Source organism: Rattus norvegicus, chromosome 11, assembly GCF_036323735.1.
Source record: "Rattus norvegicus strain BN/NHsdMcwi chromosome 11, GRCr8, whole genome shotgun sequence".
Lineage (NCBI taxonomy): Eukaryota > Metazoa > Chordata > Mammalia > Rodentia > Muridae > Rattus > Rattus norvegicus.
Window position 1 is genome coordinate 89,585,025 of NC_086029.1, and position 18,832 is coordinate 89,603,856.

The window sequence follows — 18,832 nt, forward strand, 5'->3', positions numbered from 1 at the left end:
AAATGTACACTTAGCCATTACAATTCTAGAAACAAAATCGGTACCATTTAAGTCATGACTGCTTCTTCATTAAATTTTTATTATATATTCTTGTTGAAAGACATGGTTTGAAATTACTTACACGTGTTGGTTTTATTAAATTGTGTGTCACTCCCTTGTTATGAATAAATACACCAACAAAGTAACCCATGGCTTTCTTGGTGTTCTACAGAATTCTTCACATTTAGAGTTCTGTTCCTGGAGTCAAGTTTTAACCAAGAGTCACAATAATTCCAATTTTTTTTTTTGCATTTTTCTCTACAATACTGCCATCAAGGCCAACAGGAACAATTACATCTCTCACTGTCACCACGACTATCTTGCAGGCTGACCTTAGGATCCATTTTGATGGTCTTACACAGTGACTTCTAGATGATTTTTGGCACCGGACTCTAAGGAATCAGTTGGAAATGGGATGAAACTCAAGAGAGAAAGGGCTTATAACTGCAGAAGGGAAAGCATGTGAGGGGTACTGTTCTCTTGGAACATGGATGCTAAAGTTCACTGCCACAACTGTTTGGGTAGATAATACAGTCTTACTCTCTACACGTTCATGACGTTTCAAGAAGCATCTAGAGATTAAGACATTTGTTGAACACTGCTGTCCAGTGATGCTTGCTGTCCATACAACTGCTTGCAAGGACTATCTGTCCTAAAAATTATGTTGCTATTATGTTAATAGCAAATAGTTCAATTTTATTCTTATTTTGTTTTTGTTTGGCTTGGTGGAGAAAAAAAATCATAGCAAACACAAATTATTTCCTCAATCTTTGAAGTGTCATCATTTATACACATATTTATTCTGCTTAAAGAAAATAAAAAGTAAATAACCTCAATATTATCGCCAGCTTGCTGGTCAAGTGGGTGGACAATGTTTTAATTCCGGGAAGTTCAGCATATCGTCCTATCTTTGGAAAACACTTGTTTTGGAGTACTGTATACATAGAGAGAATAAGGCTTTGTCACCATCATGCCTACCAACGCACATATGTGTGTGCACACATGATAGTAAAACAGATTTATTGCATTTTTCAATTATTTTCTGTGGTTATTCATGAGCACTTTCCTTGGAAATGCAGAAAAGAAAGAAAAGTCATCACTTTCGACATCTGATGACAAAACAAGCTTGATCCCAAAGAGCATGGGATGGGACTGAGTCTGCCTGGAGGAGACTCTGTTCTAACACTTCTCTTCCTTCTCTTTTAGCACTTCTTCAACTGTCCCTTCTACAGGACACTTAGCAGAAGTAAGCAATTACTGAGGAGGCTCAATACAAAGCTTTGAATGTCGCTCTTTATACACTTATCAAATGAGTGTAATAATTTGCTATAATTCTCCCTCCTGATTATATACAGTAGCTATTCCATTCTCTAAATAATATCTTATACTTTTTTTAGGAGTTGGTTAAATTGCTTAGGAGGAGAATATTAGGCTCAGTTTCTCTGAAGGGTAATACAGTGGGAGTGACTATGTAATTATCTCTACCGGGCTTTCACCGACCACACAATGGTGTCTACTGTATCTATTGCTTTCCCGTGGAGAGCTCCAGCTAGTCCCACTAACTAGCACGTAGGAAAATAAAGCAGGCGAATTTTATTTTTAACTTGGGACCGGGAGAATAAGAGAGAAAAATACTAGGATTGATTAAATCTGTTGCATTTGCAATTTTTATTTTAAGGCATTCCAGTTCTCTGTGCTGCCATGCAGGCTCAGCGACTCAGGCCCTGCAGTGACTTCTCAGTGTCCTGTCTGAGGCTCCCCGCCAGAGACCAACTGTTCAATGTGGCCTCTGCAACACACATTCTTCACATCAGGCAACTGCACCTCTACTATTTATGGAGAACATTATTTTACTTTAAAGTTTGAAGATTTAACCTTAAAATGGCAAACATTTCATTTTAAAGATGCTAAAGATAAAAATATCAGAGGCTTCTAGAATAACAAAACAAAACAACCCCAAGAAAACAGGCCTTTTAACAAACATACCAAGATTTCCCAGGACTCTGAAAATACATGTGTACGTGACATTGCACAAACTGAACAAGTTGTACTTGTGTATAGGAATATACACAAATATAGACCACCACCATGACCGCCATGAACAGCAAGAGCATAAAGGAAAGAGGCCATAAGTTTTAACCAAGGAGTGGGGGACTAGAAAGGTTTTGGAAGAAGGAAATAAGGAAATAATACAATTATAGTCCAAAATATTGCAAAAGGTCATAGGGGAATTCTCCTCTATCAAACTGCCTTACCTATAAGATATACCTAAAACTCACAAGGCCTAGGGCATTCTTACTCAGGGATTTTTAATCACCTAACAAGGGACATAACACTCTCCCTACTTCTTTATATTAAATTATGAAGCAAGTACACTAATTTCATCCACATTAGAATCCGAAACTCACCTTACAGTAAACTCGAATTAGTATGGTTATTAGATGACAGCAATGCAAAAATAAACCAATTCAATAAATTTAAATTCAATTAAATTAAATTGAAACCATGAACTTAAAAGCTTATTACTATAGATAAAGGCCTTTAGGGCTGGTGTAAGAACTGGAGTAAATAGGCATATTTCTTAATGCTTTACACCTAGAACAAGGTAAGCATTGCGTATTATGTTCCATGACTGTCTGTGTCTGTGTGTGCCTGTGTGTGTGTGTGTGTGCGCGTGTGTGTGTGTCTGTGTGTGTGTCTGTGTGTGTGTGCGTGTGTGTCTCTATATGTGTGTCTGTGTGTGTGTGTGTGTGTGTGTGTGTGTGTATACATATATATGTTTGTGCATAGTATCAGTATACAGGGCATCAGTATTTTTAAGTATATATTGAGTCGCCAATTCATGTTTAAGCATCTGAGCCATACTGTCTTGGCTCAAAGACCACATCCATGCACATAATCAGAACATTGGGTTATATCTTTCTGTTATAATTTCCCTAACTGTAAACTACTGAAAAATGATAATCTACCTTTTTTCTTATGAAATACGTAACTGATAAATGTCGTCATTGAACAGTCTGGGAAAGTGCCAGTTATTACTTGATAACTTGATTACTTCCTAACATAAGAACAAGTTAGCTTCAGCTGCAGAAAGGCTACATCAAAAGGTTATATCTAACATTCTACCTGGGTAAGTCCTGCTGGTTTCCATCAGGATGACACAACCAGCTTTCATTCACAGCACAAGGCCTCTCCAGTTTAAGCACATCCCAAGTTACCTCTCTAATGCACACCAGTTGCTATCACAAACCTTCGGCGTTCCAGTGCTCCTCTTCAGGCATGACCCTACTTTCCCCAGCAGCCTACAGGACAGGGTGCACAATACACAAAGTCATTGCACTGCACTGAACCATCACCAATGCATTCTTTCAGACACATTCGTTCTTTCCACTTACTCCATTTTCTAAGCCCTTCAAATTCTTCAAAAATCTGGGAACACCAATCTTTTATACACATCTTACTCTTAAAGCTATAGGACCTTGAGCCAACTTGGCCAGAGCCAATCGCCTAGCTCAACTGTGGCAAACTCTCTGACCTACCCACCAGGACATAACCTATAGCTGGCCTCCACCTTCTCTGTGACCTCACAGAGGGCACAGTCACACATACCCAGGGGAAGACAGACTCTCTACCCACAAAGCTACTGTCCCTCCTACCTGCCCCTTCTTCAGATAGCTTGATCTACTTTGAGCCTTAGCACACTGTTCCCCAGAAAAGCACTTCCTTCTCCATTCCACATTCTTCCAGACTACAGATGTCACCATAATCTTTTAGAAGGAACTTCCCAATGACCTCCTCAACTTGCCAACATTTGACTTCCTGCCCTTCCAACAGGAACACAAAGGAAATGCAATTGTTCCTCAGTACTGTCATTTATCATGGCACAGAAAATTGTTGGTATGAATATCATTCCAAGCTGGGATTTAAGTCTAGCACATACAATGTCTCTAGCCCATGCAGGTCCTCGATAAATACTTGTTAATTCCACGTATTGATCAAGTCTTAAAAGCTAATTTGATTTACGGACGGAAAAGTGACGGACAAACCAAAACCTTAGTTACCAAATTATCTCCCTATAGTTTAACTTCCCGAACCTTTGCTGTGTTTGACAAAGGTATTGTACACTTTGACTCTTCTGCGGAGTCTGGTTGCCCCACAGTCTCCAATTATGCTCATTACTAGGTAAAAGCTATGTATGGGTCTGCTTCCTCCAAAGGACTTTCATATATATATATGAAGTTCTTCCACAGGTAAAATAGTAGCAATATTACAAACATGTATAAGTACAAGATGCACTCCAACAATGACTTAGTGATAACAATGACAGTGACTTAGGGAAACTGGTTCCTCAAGGGGAGTGAACTAATACCAATAGACTCTCAAGGCAGACCTTTTCCTTTATATCATCAACACCTCCTAACAGGAACCCTGCAATCTTTGACATTAGGAGTAGGGGCATGAACAGATTCTAAGTCCTGGCAATGGTGCTAAAAGCTCTATGTGGAACATATAGGTCACCAATTGTTTTTAATTTTTCTAATTCTATGTGTTACATCTGTGTACCGTGTACTGTATGATGCATACACAGGCAAGGAAAGGACATAAGATCCTCTTCTGGAGTTAACATCAGTTATGAGACATTAGGTGAGCCTTGGCAATCCCACCTGTGTCCTCAGGATGGGCAGCCCATTCTCTTAGTGTCTGAGCTCTCTCTCCAGCACCAAGGATTGATTTTCATTAGAAGAGAAACAAATATCTTAGTTTGATGTGACACAACTTATTTCAAGGCAGAAGTGAAATTTCCAAAGAGCAGCTGTCAAAAGAAGTAATGCAAAGAATTATAGAAGTTGGACAAACCACAATGATTTCACTAATGGATTCATTCCATAGGGTATAAAGAATACTCTTCACTTAAGGATTAATAGCTTCAGAAATTTGGATTTAGAAGATTTGAAACTTTAAAAAGTCCTCTAACATCTAAACAGATACGTGACTCAAGTAGATATTATTAATTCTATGTGACATTATAAAACTAGGGAAATCTCAGAACTAGGTGAACAGTACAGAAAATACAGAGAAAAAAAATCCACCACAATCTAAGTATTTTAGTTGTGTGCTCTATGGAAGTCCTCTAAGTTTTCTCAAGTAAAGAGCAGGAATTATAAGACTGTCCTCTTGACAGTGCAGTAATAAAAAAGGATATGTATAGGTGCTTTTCACATATATGGATATAGATATAGTATAGATATAGTGCCTTATGCTTCCCCAATTATAGCAGTTATACTCATTGTGGAATTACGTTAAGAACCACCAACAGTGCACATGATGCTAGATGCACATGATGTTAGATTATTACCCAGACCACTCAAATACTACTATGATTAAGGTGCAGAAGGAAACTTCTTGGATCTTTCCAAGAAAGAATCATCCCATCTAGGCTTCACTCATTGTTCTCAGGAGAAGTGACATTTACCTCAGTGGATCTGAGAGGAGACAGGGCAGCCGGGGTTCAGCTCCTTGCAGGCAGACTTTAACTTCAGCCTGGGACATCATGCTCCTCTCTGTTTCTAAAGTCTAAAGTGTACAAGATGCGATCTCATGCCATGAGAGAACTTCAGGTCACTAATGCTGCTGTGACCAGTAAGGCAAGGCCATGTATCTAGAAATAAAGCAGGAGTCTTTCCATAGGGCTCAAAGCCAAATCCATAAGGTTCTGATAATGGTAGGCTTACACATTGATGACATCTGTCTGAAGTCCATTTACAGACACAGGTGGAGACCTGCATGTTTTATCTTCTGAAGTCACAACAATGAATGTTCGGCTAAAATTTGTTCCTCTGTATTTCATACTGTTTTTCAGGTAACCTTAAGAGACAATGCCAACGGGCTTAGCATTGTTTCAGAGTATTGAGAAAGACAAGAAACTCAAGACAGATCTGATCATGACATCCGGTCATGGGGCTCAGAAGCATCATTTAGCAGATGTGTGCAAGTTTCCGGAGTCCATCTGCACTGCCTTGGTGGTCCACTCACCAGCCTTCCAGGTCCACATAGAACACTATCCTCTACATTTGAGGAAAGTGAAAGTATGCAACAGAATCTCCTTTTTCTTTGGCTACTCTCTTTAATATCGGTGTCTATAGATGTGCCCCTCCTCTCTCCAGGAACAACGGAACCTAGCATTGTGGAGGAAAATCTTTCCCATCCTATTCTTGACACTCTTTAGTGCCTGCTCTAAACCTTGTTCCTCACTGCCTCCCTCCCCTTCACATTCTCTGTCAGGGCCTTCACTTCCAGAAGGCTTGTTTTTTTCCAGAGAACAAAGGCAGAGGAAATTTATCTTTGCTGTCTTCCCCTTTTTATTATAGAAAAACCAAAGCGCAAGAAAAAAAAAAGTTGGCAGAGATTTCCATTATTAAATGAGACACGGAACACAGGTTTTCTGAAAGTATTCTAACTCTGATGCAGGAGCATGTAAAATGTGGAGTTTCTCCCGCACCCCTGGTTCTGCTCAAGAGAAGAACCTCTGGAAGCTGGCTGCATATATACTGCCACAGCTGTGCAATAGGTAACTCTTCACACTGGATGCAAGTCGCTGGATTGGAGATGACACCAAAATGAGACGTGATACCCATGGACTATGCTGGAGGACAATCCCTTTCCAATTAGTACTGAGAAAGACCAGCTACAATAATGGCCTTAGTGCTTCGGGCTTCTAAGTGTAAGCTTCTGAGTATAAGCATCCAGAGAAGAGGAACCAGGGACAGTGATGAACTGGGGTAAGCCAGATATAGTATGAAGAAGCCATAAGGCCTCAGAGGGACAATTTCCTAGTGTCTGCAAGAAAAGTAAAGAGAACCATCAACAGGAAGAAGGAAAGAGGAGTGAGGGAGCTCACTAAATCCTTGGCCAGTAGGGGCTGCTCAGCGTGGAACTCCAGAAGTTTATCTAAGATAACAAAATTGGCTATGTTGAGTCTTCAATGATATACCAAGCCTCCATGTCACCAGGTACTCTACCTCATACATTGTTCTTCCCCTCTTCTTCAGACAAACAGGTAATCTATTATAGATGTTCACCATCCAACATCAACTTCACCTCTAAAGCCCTGGACAGACTTCACTAAAACAAAACCAATAAACATTTCTTTATTGTAATAGAATTTAGATAAATAGGATTCTGAATTATATGGTATCTGGTGGTTTTAAAAATAAATAGATTTATTAGCATAGTGAATAAAATATGAAATAGAGGGACAGAATGAGAATTCATTTTGTATCTGTATTCCTGTAAGGCACAACAGATCATCTGAAGAATACACTGGGGGGGGGGGTTCTTCTATAATTCCCAAAGCAATTCAGATGAGCTTACTGCCTCTTAACTACCTCCAATATGAACATTTAGAAGAGTGAAGAATCAGGATGTCTTGGGACATGAGGTCATTTTCTTGACCTTGATACCACATACTGAGAATTCAAGGGTGTGTGTGTTTAACTTTTTATTTTTTCTTTGTAAATTTACATCATTCCCCTTCCCCTCAGACTCACTCTCCACCCTTAAAATCTGCCCTACCTCCACAAAGGAAGACGACCATCTTGTTGTATAAGCTGTAATGGGTCACAATGTGTCACACAGTATACCATTTTGTCTACACTTCTTTGCTTGCAAATGATCATTACAATGAATGATCAATCTGTTTCGAGGCCTCTGACTTCTGCTACTCTATACATAATGGAACCTCTATTGGACTCCTCTTGAATGTCTGTTGTTGATACATGTCATGGAGTTGTTGTGGCTTTGAATCTGTAGGATTAAATCCTGCAGCCCTCTCCATGAGTTCATCAATGGGGTAAATGTTGGAGAGGGCCAATTCAAAGCCCTAGATATGGGCCTGAGAGGTATCTGAACTGGTCATCCTGACAGCTCTCAGGCATCACACTGCTGGGGCAAGATCACCTGCCATGCCATGCCCTGACTGGCCCATCCAATATCACAGACTGCAAGGGGCAGAGCTAAATGTCCTGTTTCCATGTCCTCAATGCTGTTTCATCTATGTCCCTCACAACCAGAGTGAGTTCAGAGTGCTGCCCAGGTTAGACACAGGGCCTCGTATCCCTAGTGTTGCAGTCAGTAAAAGTCAGAGCAAATTACCCCACTCCCATGACTCCTGGGCCAGATCTCCACCTACCGTAGGTGACAAGAGATGAGGAAGGTAGAGGGTATCTCTCCCTTGTCAATGCCCCTATACAGGACAGATGGCAGGGCCAGCACTCTCATGATCATACAATTGTGATCAGGTCACTCACAACTCCCACAGCCAGGGCCAGCTCTACTGTGCTTGCTGGGGGGGGGTGTGGGGCCAACTCTCCCAAGTACCTCAGCTGGCACGGGGCAGGGGTAGCTCTCCTGCTCTCCCGTCTCCAAGGCTAGTCCTCAGACATCAACATGTTCTCAGGTGGCAGCCCAGACCAGAGATGTCCATCTGGCCTTTGCTGCTACAGGGCCATGCATCCAGATATGGACAGATCACCACCCCACTATGGTTCCAGGTGTAATCGGGGCTACTCACAACAGTCTGTTCCTCACTGCTCTCAAGTCTCCAAATCTGACTCATTTCATTCTACCCAGATCCGTCTGTTTCTCTTTCTCTTCCATTTCTCCACCAGTTACGTCCTTCTGTTAGTGGTGTCTGGAGTCTCAGGACTGCTGTGCATTATGGCACCAGGTAGGGGTCATCTTGGGCATAGAATGTAGCATGGGCACCCTCAGCAACTGACTGGTGGGCATCTCGGGCCAGCCTGCTGTTCAGGTGCCAAGGTGCAGGACTGGTACTCTTTTGTGCTCACCTCTTGCCTGGGCCACCCATGTAGCCCCAGGCATGGGTCATCTGTGTCAGCTCACTCTTGCTGAGCCTTAAGAAGCCACAGGTGGGCTTAATCTAGTGTATCTTTTTAAAGTCTGATTATGTTCAACACTTCTTTATTACTGAAGAATTAGCTCAAAGTATTGTTCGCAGCAGCGCTATGTTAACATTTTTTAATTACGATAGATATTTCCACAGTATAAGCACCTTGTTCTATCTAGAGTGATGACATTTAAACAAAGAAAACTATTACAATAATACTCTACCCCCTCCACAGCCAGTTTTTCGATTAAGATCATGGTGCTTTGGAAGATTACCTTCTTTGCCACAACCATGTTTGGAGAAGTGCCTGGGTTGGTCTGAACAACAAGACATTCCCAATCATGCAAGGGAATGCAAGAAAAGCAAGAAGGCTAGGTGGGTAACAAGAGCTAACTGGAAGATTCCACTGTGTTAATGATGCTACAACACCACCAAATTCACAGCTCCACATAAACAAACAAGCAAAAATGTTCTACTTCACATTTTATAACAACTAGGAGAAGTTGACGCCCAGGATGATGATACAGCAAGTAGCATTACAGTTTGTATTAAACGTACATCCAGATTCCTTCTAACTGACAAAGACAGAAGGGAAAGAGTGAATCAGAATGCAGACAATAGCAACATTTTATGATGTCACAGTTACATGCTCGCCAGTATGTATTACATCCATTATGAACATGTTAATCCGTCACAAAGGGCTAGTGATTACTACCTGGGCGAGTAGAGTTGTGGGAAGAGCGGAGTGTGAGGAAAAGACTTTTCTCTTTTCCATTTATTCTCCAATGCTCTAATGTAAAAAGATTGAGTATGTCATACAAACGTATGCTTTAAGAAAGCTAAAAAGCAGGATGTTCACCAAGAGCACTAACGTAGAGGATCAATGAGTGGTCCTGACAGAGCAGGTGACGAACCACTAAACTGAGGGGAACAGGGATGAGCTAAGCTCTGCCATTCAGAATTAGGACTTGACATGGCTCAGTCCACTTGTGTGCACGGAGGATGTGCCTTTCTGGCCAGCCATCACAAAGCTGCAGCCACGAAACAGAAAATGACTCTGCGTACTGCCAAGCACCACATAAACCTCAACAACCTTCATTACTACTGCTCCAGTCTTCTGACCTCCCAAACACTCCGGGAAAGACACTGCTAAATTATGATAATAGGTCATTTGTTTGCAACTCCTCCATTTGAGCTGTACTGTTTTATCTCCTCTGTATTCTTTTACTAGGGTCTGAAATTAAAACAAACATCAAACAAGGCCGTAGGATTTTATTTTATCTGCCACATATTGCTGTCATTAAACACACTTGAAATGAGTGGGTTTAGTTCAAGTAAAACTGCTTCTCTCCCAAACTCAACAAACACGAAGGGAGGAGAAAAGGAAGTGCGCGCTGAATTCAGAAGTGCAGCACGTTGCATTTCAAGGAGATCCATCTGGCAGGCTGACGTGGTAATAAGTTCCTGTAGTTGTCAGGTCAGGCAGATTACAGATCCAGCCTGTCAATTCTTCAGCTGAAGTTTTATTCTGTTATTGGTAGCTCATTATAAAACACACACAAAATTCTGCTTGTTATTCTGTATAAGAAAACTGTCTTCCTTCCTCCTTGGCACTGATAGAGAAGGCCAGAGTGTGCTCCTCTAAGGACTGATCACAGAATTTTATCTGCAGGGACTCCACGGCATGGAAGACCAAGAAAGAACACAACAATGTACCGTCTCAGCCAACTTCAGCCCAGAGGAAGGATGGACACTCGTGACCCCCTAGATGATACTCAAGAGAGAAAAAGATGCTGGAATGCTTGAACTCTCTCAGCTAACTCTAGCCTTCTCAAATGTACCAATCTACTTATTCAGTCTATATTCAATGCTCTTTGAATCATCTCTAGATCATTTACAATGAGCAATGAAACAGGAATAAGCAGTTGGGACTTGACAGAGGTAGAATAACAGGAAACAAGTATGCACTCACCAAGGACGAGTGCAGTCTTTAATCCCCAGCCCGCGTGGCTGAGCTGACAGATTAAGAACACAGAGAAACAAACTTTCTTGTCAAGAGAATGACAGAAGACGTTTTTATAGGCTTACGGCAACAGTGGAATGTTCTACTTCATTTTCAGGTAAGAAAATGCAGGTTTCCTTAAGAACTGACACACTGGACATTATCTTTCAGTTCCAGGAGGGTTTGTGTCTGCGAAAGTAACCTGCTTAAAATCCAGGCTCCCCAGCACTGATAGAGCATATATGGAAAAGTGATTTCAACTCTTGGCTCATTTCTTTACATCTAAACATGGATACGAATACCCTTATCTTCCGAAGAACCTTCAGGAGCAACAGGTAAATGACAATCTGTAAACCGCAATTACTAGTTAAAGGCATCGAATCATGTTTATCAAGCAGGAAACGTACTCCTTAAAGGTACGACTTTTACATCAGCTGGACAATGAATATTATTTGTTAACCACATATCGTAGGTAGAGAACCTATGTTCTTACAAAGGGTCACATGCAAAGATGTTATGTATGTGCGGTCCATCCGGAATGCAGATGAGCCTCTTAAATGCCTATGGCTGGATTACAGACATGCCCTTTGTGCAAACAATCCTAAACAATGATGGCTAATTGAGGGGCAAACAAAGTGATGAATCAGAGAAAGATTTGATAGAATGAGTCAGAAATAAAATATGCCCAACTCTTAGGATAAAAAAAAAACGATTTAAGAGCACCACAAGGAAAATGAAAGTGTCTGTCAGTTCTGTTCAGTGGGACAGAGAGTATGGTGTAGTGCAGTGGGGTTCAGTGCAGTGAGTACAGTGAAGTGCAGTGAGAACAGTAAGTGCAATGGAGTCCAGTGGAGTGCAGTGAGTCCAGTGCAGTGCAGTCCAGTGCAGTGCAGTGAGTACAGTGCAGTGCAGTGACTGCAGTGCAGTGAGTCCAGTGAAGTGCAGTAGGTACAGTAAGTGCAGTGAGTACAGTGAAGTGCAGTGGAGTCCAGTGAAGTGCAGTGACTGCAGTGCAGTGCAGCATGGGCATGCTGAGTGCAGTGGGGTTCAGGGCAGTGAGTACAGTGGAACACAGTTTGTTCCTCAGTCCATGCAGTTCAGTGAAGATCACCAGAGGCAGTTGAAGCTAGAGAATGAGAAGCAGCAAGATGATCAGAACAAATTGCACTTAGTTTGTGGCCAAGCAGAGCAATTCAGTGAGAAGCTAAGAGAAACCAAATTGAATCAGTCAGCTTGAAGTTCGAGCCAGAACGCCTGAGTTGAACCAGCTAGCCAGAGTTCAAAAAGAATTAAGAGTGAGATTATTCAGCAGTAAGCTTCCAAGAGGACAATTATATCAGGTAAATAAAAGTTACTTATACATAACTTGTTATTCTAGAAAAGGAAGAAAAGAGAAAAGAAATGGACTTCCTTTTTGGAACATCCAGAATCTCATGCCTTAGCAAATGGTCCTGAGTAACCTACACAGCTCTGGAGAGACCTACCTCATAGGAATGCCATTTAAATATGAAGAAGCTGACATAAGCCAAAAGGTAGATTAATGTCAGAGATAGGGTTTGAGGGCAGGTCTGCAGGATCCCATTTTAGATGCAGAACACAATGAAGCCACAAAAGTATAATGAACATACAAACAAACTAACACCACAGTGTGACAAAGAATGCCATGAGACCCAATGCCTCAGTAGAAACAATGCACAGTGATTACTGCAGACCCCTTTTGCTTTCTCATTAGTGACTTGGAAAGTACTTTGGTGGTACCATAAGCCAGAGAAAGTCCATAGAAGTCCCTGGACCAAACAGGGCATGGGAACTGGGTAGACTGGCTGTGACTGCGAGGACTGTGAGACTTCCTCCGTGCATTCTCACCGCTAACTCTGACTTCCTAAAGAAACCTCCATGCTCATTCCTGTCTTGCTTATCAGAGAAACTATGGTCTAGAGATATACAATACTCTCCCAGCAATCTCACTGAGGTGAGTAGTAGAACCAGAATCTAAGTCTAGGTACAGGCGAGAGAACAAGGGCTCTTTCTCTTTGTCCCTGGGGAGTGCAGGCCTGCAGACAGAAAGGTCTCAGGGCCTGGAAGGAGGAGGTCATGAAAGGAGCTATGGACAGCCAGCAGGCAAAGAAGAAAATGGTTTGCAGAACAGTGCTACATTCATATTTTCTAAAGTGGGTTTATGTGAGAGGTGTTTTTCTTTTCTCTAATGAGAAGCTAGATGACGGCTGGTACCTTTTCTTAAGTAAAAATACTGCTCTTCCTGGCACTGACGTAGAAAAAGAATAACCAACCATTGGCAACTGTAACTGGAGGGGTTTGTACAGAGGCTAAATTGAGGCCTTGTCATTTAGTTTTGGGTAAAATCATCAAATTTATGATTGTGAAAATATAAGAAGGAGAAACAGCACTGTCAAAGGTTTGTCTTACTGAATGGGTGCTGTATGCTCTAGCTTCAGGCTTTACCACAGTCCCTGTCATAGCCATCCATCCAACTTTCCCACTGACCCCTTGGTCCAGAGTCTCTTTTAGTTTGTGCACATCTGATCCTCTTACATGGTAATGAAAGTCTGAAGAAGCCACGTTACATACACAGCTGATGCCACATTTAGGGCTCAGTATTTTACCATCGTAGAGCAGCCTTAGGGAGCCATACATTCTGAATGTGTGAACGATGAGACACCTTCTTCCATGGTGAAGGTCACTCGTAAGATGGAGACTAGGCTACATGCCGTTTAGAAGAAACTACCGCTGTGTCTCACCCCAGAACCCCCATCTCCTACACTGGGAGCCTGAGTCGCCGCAGTTCACTCCTTCATCTCCCTGCATCGCACCTGGGACACTGCCGCACAGACAGAGGCAAGGATAAGTCCAAAGTCTCCCGAGGAGAGAGGGGCAGAACAGCACAGATACAGAATTTAGAGACCTTGGTTTCATAACTTTATATTATCTGCCCATGCATAATTAGAGACCATTACTTAATATTCTTTTAGAATCAAAACCATATCTTCCTTCCATTGTATTTACAAAAGAGAGGTAATGTTCTCGATGCCAACGCAGTTGTGTATACAGTAGAAAGAATAAACTCGTACACAATTTGCATGGCCCTGTGATCTTTTACCGTCAACTTTTGGTAACACAGGATTTTATTCAGCCAACACTTAAGAGAAACAAAGAAACAAAGAAGACAAAACCAAGCAAACCAAAAGTGGTACAAATGCCAAATTAACTATGGCCTGGCAGTCTAGCGAATGGAGTTTATTTTTTAAAACAGAAAAGTTAATTAGGTAACAGAAGTTCAGACAACGGCTTGGAGCAGGGCCCTGCCCTGGGCACCGAGACTGTGGCCACTTGCATTGAATGATCACTTAGGGCCACAGACTCATCCAGACAAATGGAAAAACCAATGTAACTGAATAAACACAGAAAAAGAGCACAGAGAATGCCTGCGCCACCTTAAGCCCCACCAAAGGTAAGAACTGTGTGTTTCTAATTTTGATCTTTACACATTTGGTCAGACCCTCTTCAGGTATGTTCTTCCTAGGCTCTGGAATTAACTGTGCTTGGGGCCTCTTCACACACGCATAGTCTTTGCCTCTGACATAAGTTCTTCTGTTCCTCTCCATTGCATCAATATATTGTCTCAGCCCTTAGACAGTCAGTAAGCGGTAAAGTTTGAAAGTTCATTCTGCTGACTCCTAGCCAGATATTAAGAGGAGATATTGACTTTGAGCCTCAAATATATGTCTATTCACTTGAAATTGGGATTCCAACTACAAATATAACATATGAAAAGTCAAATTCTTAATCATCCTCTCTCCCTTCCCCTGAAATACAAAAACAAACAAAAAGAGGTAACAAAAGCTAGAAAGGTGGCTTATTCGATAAGAGAAGTTGCTTTTAAAGCAAGAAGGCTGCTTTCAGACCCCTTAGCACCCACGTGAAGTCTGAGCACGGCCCAGCACTTGGAAACAAAGGCAAGTGGATTGCAAGAGTTCCTGAGCCTGCTGCTCTAGCAAAAAGTGAACCTCATGTTCAAGTGACACACAGTGTCTCAAAAAGTAAGGTTGACAAAGGCTGAAGAGACAGCGCACAATGGAGCACTTGCTGCTCTTGCCGAGGCCCTAGGTTCTGTTCCCAGTACCGACACAGTGTCTCACAGCTGAGATTGCAGTCCCAGAAGATCCAGGCAGGCATGTGGTGTGCAGACATAAGTACAAGCATGCAAAATGAGCATGCATATACATAAAATAAAAAATTGCAGAGAAACATAGAGGAAGATACCCAATATATTCCTACGGTGTCTGTGTGCATGTGTGCGTACACAAGTCACAAACACACACATGCACAACTCCACCACCAACAAAAGTTTAAAATAAATTTCAAAATGAAAGCATCCCAAATATGGAAACCAAATGCCTGCTTTTTCTACCTGCTGGCACCTCAGTGAGTGGCTCACTACCATGTCCCATCGGCCTCCAATCTTGTTGGTCGGGCCATCAGTCCCAGATCTGCGAACCTGTGCATCTTCCGATCTGCAACAAGCCCCATTGCTAGAGTCCTGCCAGCTTTCACATCGAGGTAGTTTGGACTGTCACTGCCTGCTGCAGCTTACTCAGCTACCATGACTAGAACACTTCTCATCAAAACCTCCAGATGTCCTCCCACTCCCTCTATGTAAGACCTAGAGTCCAGAGCCCTGTGCAGGGACCAGGAACTGCTTTCCTCCTCACTGTACCTGTTACTTAGCCTCTTGATTCACAGAAGGCTGCAGGCAACCCAGGTTGCTTTCCATTCTGACCCATGCCATTGCTGGCTATAAACTGTGCCCTTTTCTCTCTGATCCCCCAAAATAACAAAACATTGACATGTGCCTGTCTGGAACATACTGTGGCATGTGTCAGGTAGCACGTTTCACTACAACCTAGGTGGGGATGCGCCAAAGCCACCTCATACTAAGTCTCTTCCCATAAACCCCAGAAAATGCAGCCGCCATCAGACCATCCCGATCCCTCTATGTTTTACCTACAATTCTCTCTCTAGCATTTAATTGGACTTTAGTATGTAACGGTCTGCTTTTAAACCCTCTCTGACAGGCATGTGAACTCTTTAATGGCATAGGTTTTATGTTTTTTGAGGTTGTACCCTACCCATCCAGAAAAGAGTCTGCCAACCAACAATGTTCACCAAGCACGTCATAAAAAGAGATGAACAATTCCTCTGGTTACTTCTGTTGCAGCTCCAGAAATAAGACGTGACTGGAAGAATTTAATAGCATAGAAAGTCACATAGCAATGTAATGACCTTTAGACGCAGGTTTATGTTTTACTCAATAAAAGCAAAATATTCTATGTCACCATAGGCTGGGATTGTGAGTCACAGATCATGAAATTGGGACTCAGCTGTGCTGGACTGGAATGAGAGTGACCAGGTGGTGCAGGCTTCCTCCAATGCACTGCCCCTCGTGGGCCTCGGGCAGCACAGAGAACTCCACACACGTGGGACTTCCTACTTCTGGGACTTGGTATGAATTCAACTACAGCTCATTCAAAAGATAGTGTCTCGGGGTTTGTTTACAGGACATATTTCACTGTTGTCAACTCTATTCGCGAGTTAAGAAAGGAGTCACATTTGAAATTGTGTGGCATTTCCAGAAAACATTATGCCACATCACTAACACAGAAAGTAGGCAAAGAAGGTTCTTCCTCTTCACAACCAGTGGGTGTGAGATATCACCCAACTACAACATAGAAGGGAAAGGATTCAGGATGCTGAGCTCTTCCAGAAAAGAAAAAAGTAAAATAAAATAAAAAGCATCCCATTCACACATGAAGAAAAATGGCACTTTTCCTTTAATGCACTCATTTCCAATGCTCGCTACACAAACTCCCAGATAGAGGGAAGTGATAGTCAGTGTTCTCCTGAGTAGTAGAGATGACCTTTCCAAATGCACCCCTCCTCGTCTCCCCCACCCCCAGCCTGCGATCCCATAGAGATCAAAGCCAGCTTGCGATTATGCAGTAACATTTCTGTGATCAGATACAGTGTGGGCTCCGAGATTCTATCTGTGTCAAGACATTTTCACACAAGTGACTCACTCGGCAGAGGCTCAGGCAGGGCACACCACACTGACACCTTCCCTTTTGAGGTTGAGCCCACCTCGGAAGAGTTACAAGAGAACATCCTGTTTAGCTGCTTTGCTCTGCAACACAACAGTGTGACTGGACTTGACTGAACAAGACATTTCTTCTTCTACAATCTACCAGAACAATCCTTCGATCTATTTCTGTTCTCCAGCTCATGTGTATGACAAGTCATTCTTAGATGAGCATACAAGTTAACCTCCTACTCTTACATTAAAGGCACCAGGAAACGGGCAATAATTAGGCTTCCTAAATATGTCCAGAATCCCAGGGAAAACGGGTAATGCTGCTGGGTTGAACATACGAAGGCCATACACTGGCTTAGTCAGTGCACAGCAGCTCCAGAAAGCACAACAAAGTGGGCTGCACTGTAAGAGAGGCACATCCACATATTGTCCTTGTCCTGGGTACAGGCTGCTTGCAAAAGCCAGGGCAACTTTCAATAGTGTCAACAGTACAGTTTGTTGATGGCTTGGTGGCATGTACCACCATGGTCCATGAAGTCAAAAGTTGGTAAATGTGATACTCTGGAAATGGGGATCTTAAGATGGGGTGAAGAAAGATTGTGAAATGAATTCCAAGGGAGGCAAACCCTGCCTTCTGATGTATGCATATAAATATACTCTCCCCAAAGTGCTATCCCGATGATGTCATTTGCCTTGAAGTAAGAGGGAAGAAAAGGTTGACTGTGCTGTTAACAGAGCCATATTGCCTGGATGTCAGCCTCCCAAGACTTTTTTCTTCGGCCCCAGGTCTTTGGTTACAGTAATCAAACACACTGGTAGCAACCAACAAAAACATTTTAGAAATGCTTTAGACCATGAGCAGTATTCGCCTCAGGGAAAAAAAAAGAAAAAGAATAAAATAATGATGTGAACATTTACAACAGACAAGAAACTGAAATGTGTTCCAAGAATGGGTAACCAATGCACTTCATTTTCCCACGGAAACTGATACGAATCACTGTTGGCTAGCAGGGCCCTGCCACTGACCTTAATGAGATATTGCACAACAAACTACATATTCCTGCAGTAAATGAGTGAACTCCATTGCTATCAACATAATCTCCAAACGCTTTACCTGAAGCAGACTTCCTGTCTGAACACTTCATCTCTTTTTGAAATGGGCCATTCTAGAAGACTGTAAAGCTCCCTAGCTGGGCCTGTGATGGGTAGAGTAGCAACTTAGTGACAGCCGGATTCTGATTCCTAGATCTTGTGGACAGATTTCTTAATTTGCCAGGATGAACTCTGAAGATGTGGTTAACCATAAAGTATCTGAGATGAACACAGAGACCTGAATTACCCAGGTAGACCTAATCTAATCACAAGAGGCCCCCAAAGCAGAAATACTCTGTTATAATCAGATTGAGCCATATGGAAGAAAACATAGTCAAGAGTTGATTTACTGCAGGCTTTCCAGACGGTAGATGAGGCTATAAACAAAGGAATGTGGGCAGGCTCTAGAAGCTGAAAAGGAAAAGGATAAAAACCCTCCCTATTCATTTTAGCCCTTTGAGACCTAGACTAAACTTGTAAGCCCCAGAACTAAATAAAATTAAAGGTATGAAAAATAACGTTCTTTTATGTAATCATGTTTCTGGTGTATTGCTAGAAATTCAACCACATACCAATCACACCCTACCAGCCAGGCTATTCTCCTGGGTTGAGAGAATCTATTGATCCTCAGAGAATTCTATATATACTGCCCATGGGTGTATCATACATCATGAAATCAGCAATGTAC

The 18,832-nt window shown here is 42.1% G+C and overlaps 1 protein-coding gene across 18 annotated transcripts in view; it reads right to left on the reverse strand.

Moving 5' to 3' along the window:
* Lpp (LIM domain containing preferred translocation partner in lipoma) overlaps positions 1–18,832 on the reverse strand; it is a 641,914-nt gene that overhangs the window by 292,965 nt on the left and 330,117 nt on the right. The window contains exons 1-2 of one of the 18 annotated variants that reach the window (XM_006248507.4): positions 3,435–4,980; positions 3,290–3,341 (exon numbers count right to left, since the gene is read on the reverse strand). The exons of 15 other annotated variants lie outside the window; for them this stretch is intronic. In XM_006248507.4, the coding sequence (XP_006248569.1) occupies positions 3,290–3,341; positions 3,435–3,439 (57 nt within the window). In that variant the 5' untranslated portion in view covers positions 3,440–4,980. Of the gene's footprint in view, positions 1–3,257; positions 3,342–3,434; positions 4,981–18,832 lie in introns of those variants that run through there. 2 more of the 18 variants (XM_063270373.1, XM_039088103.2) reach the window with 2 other exon arrangements.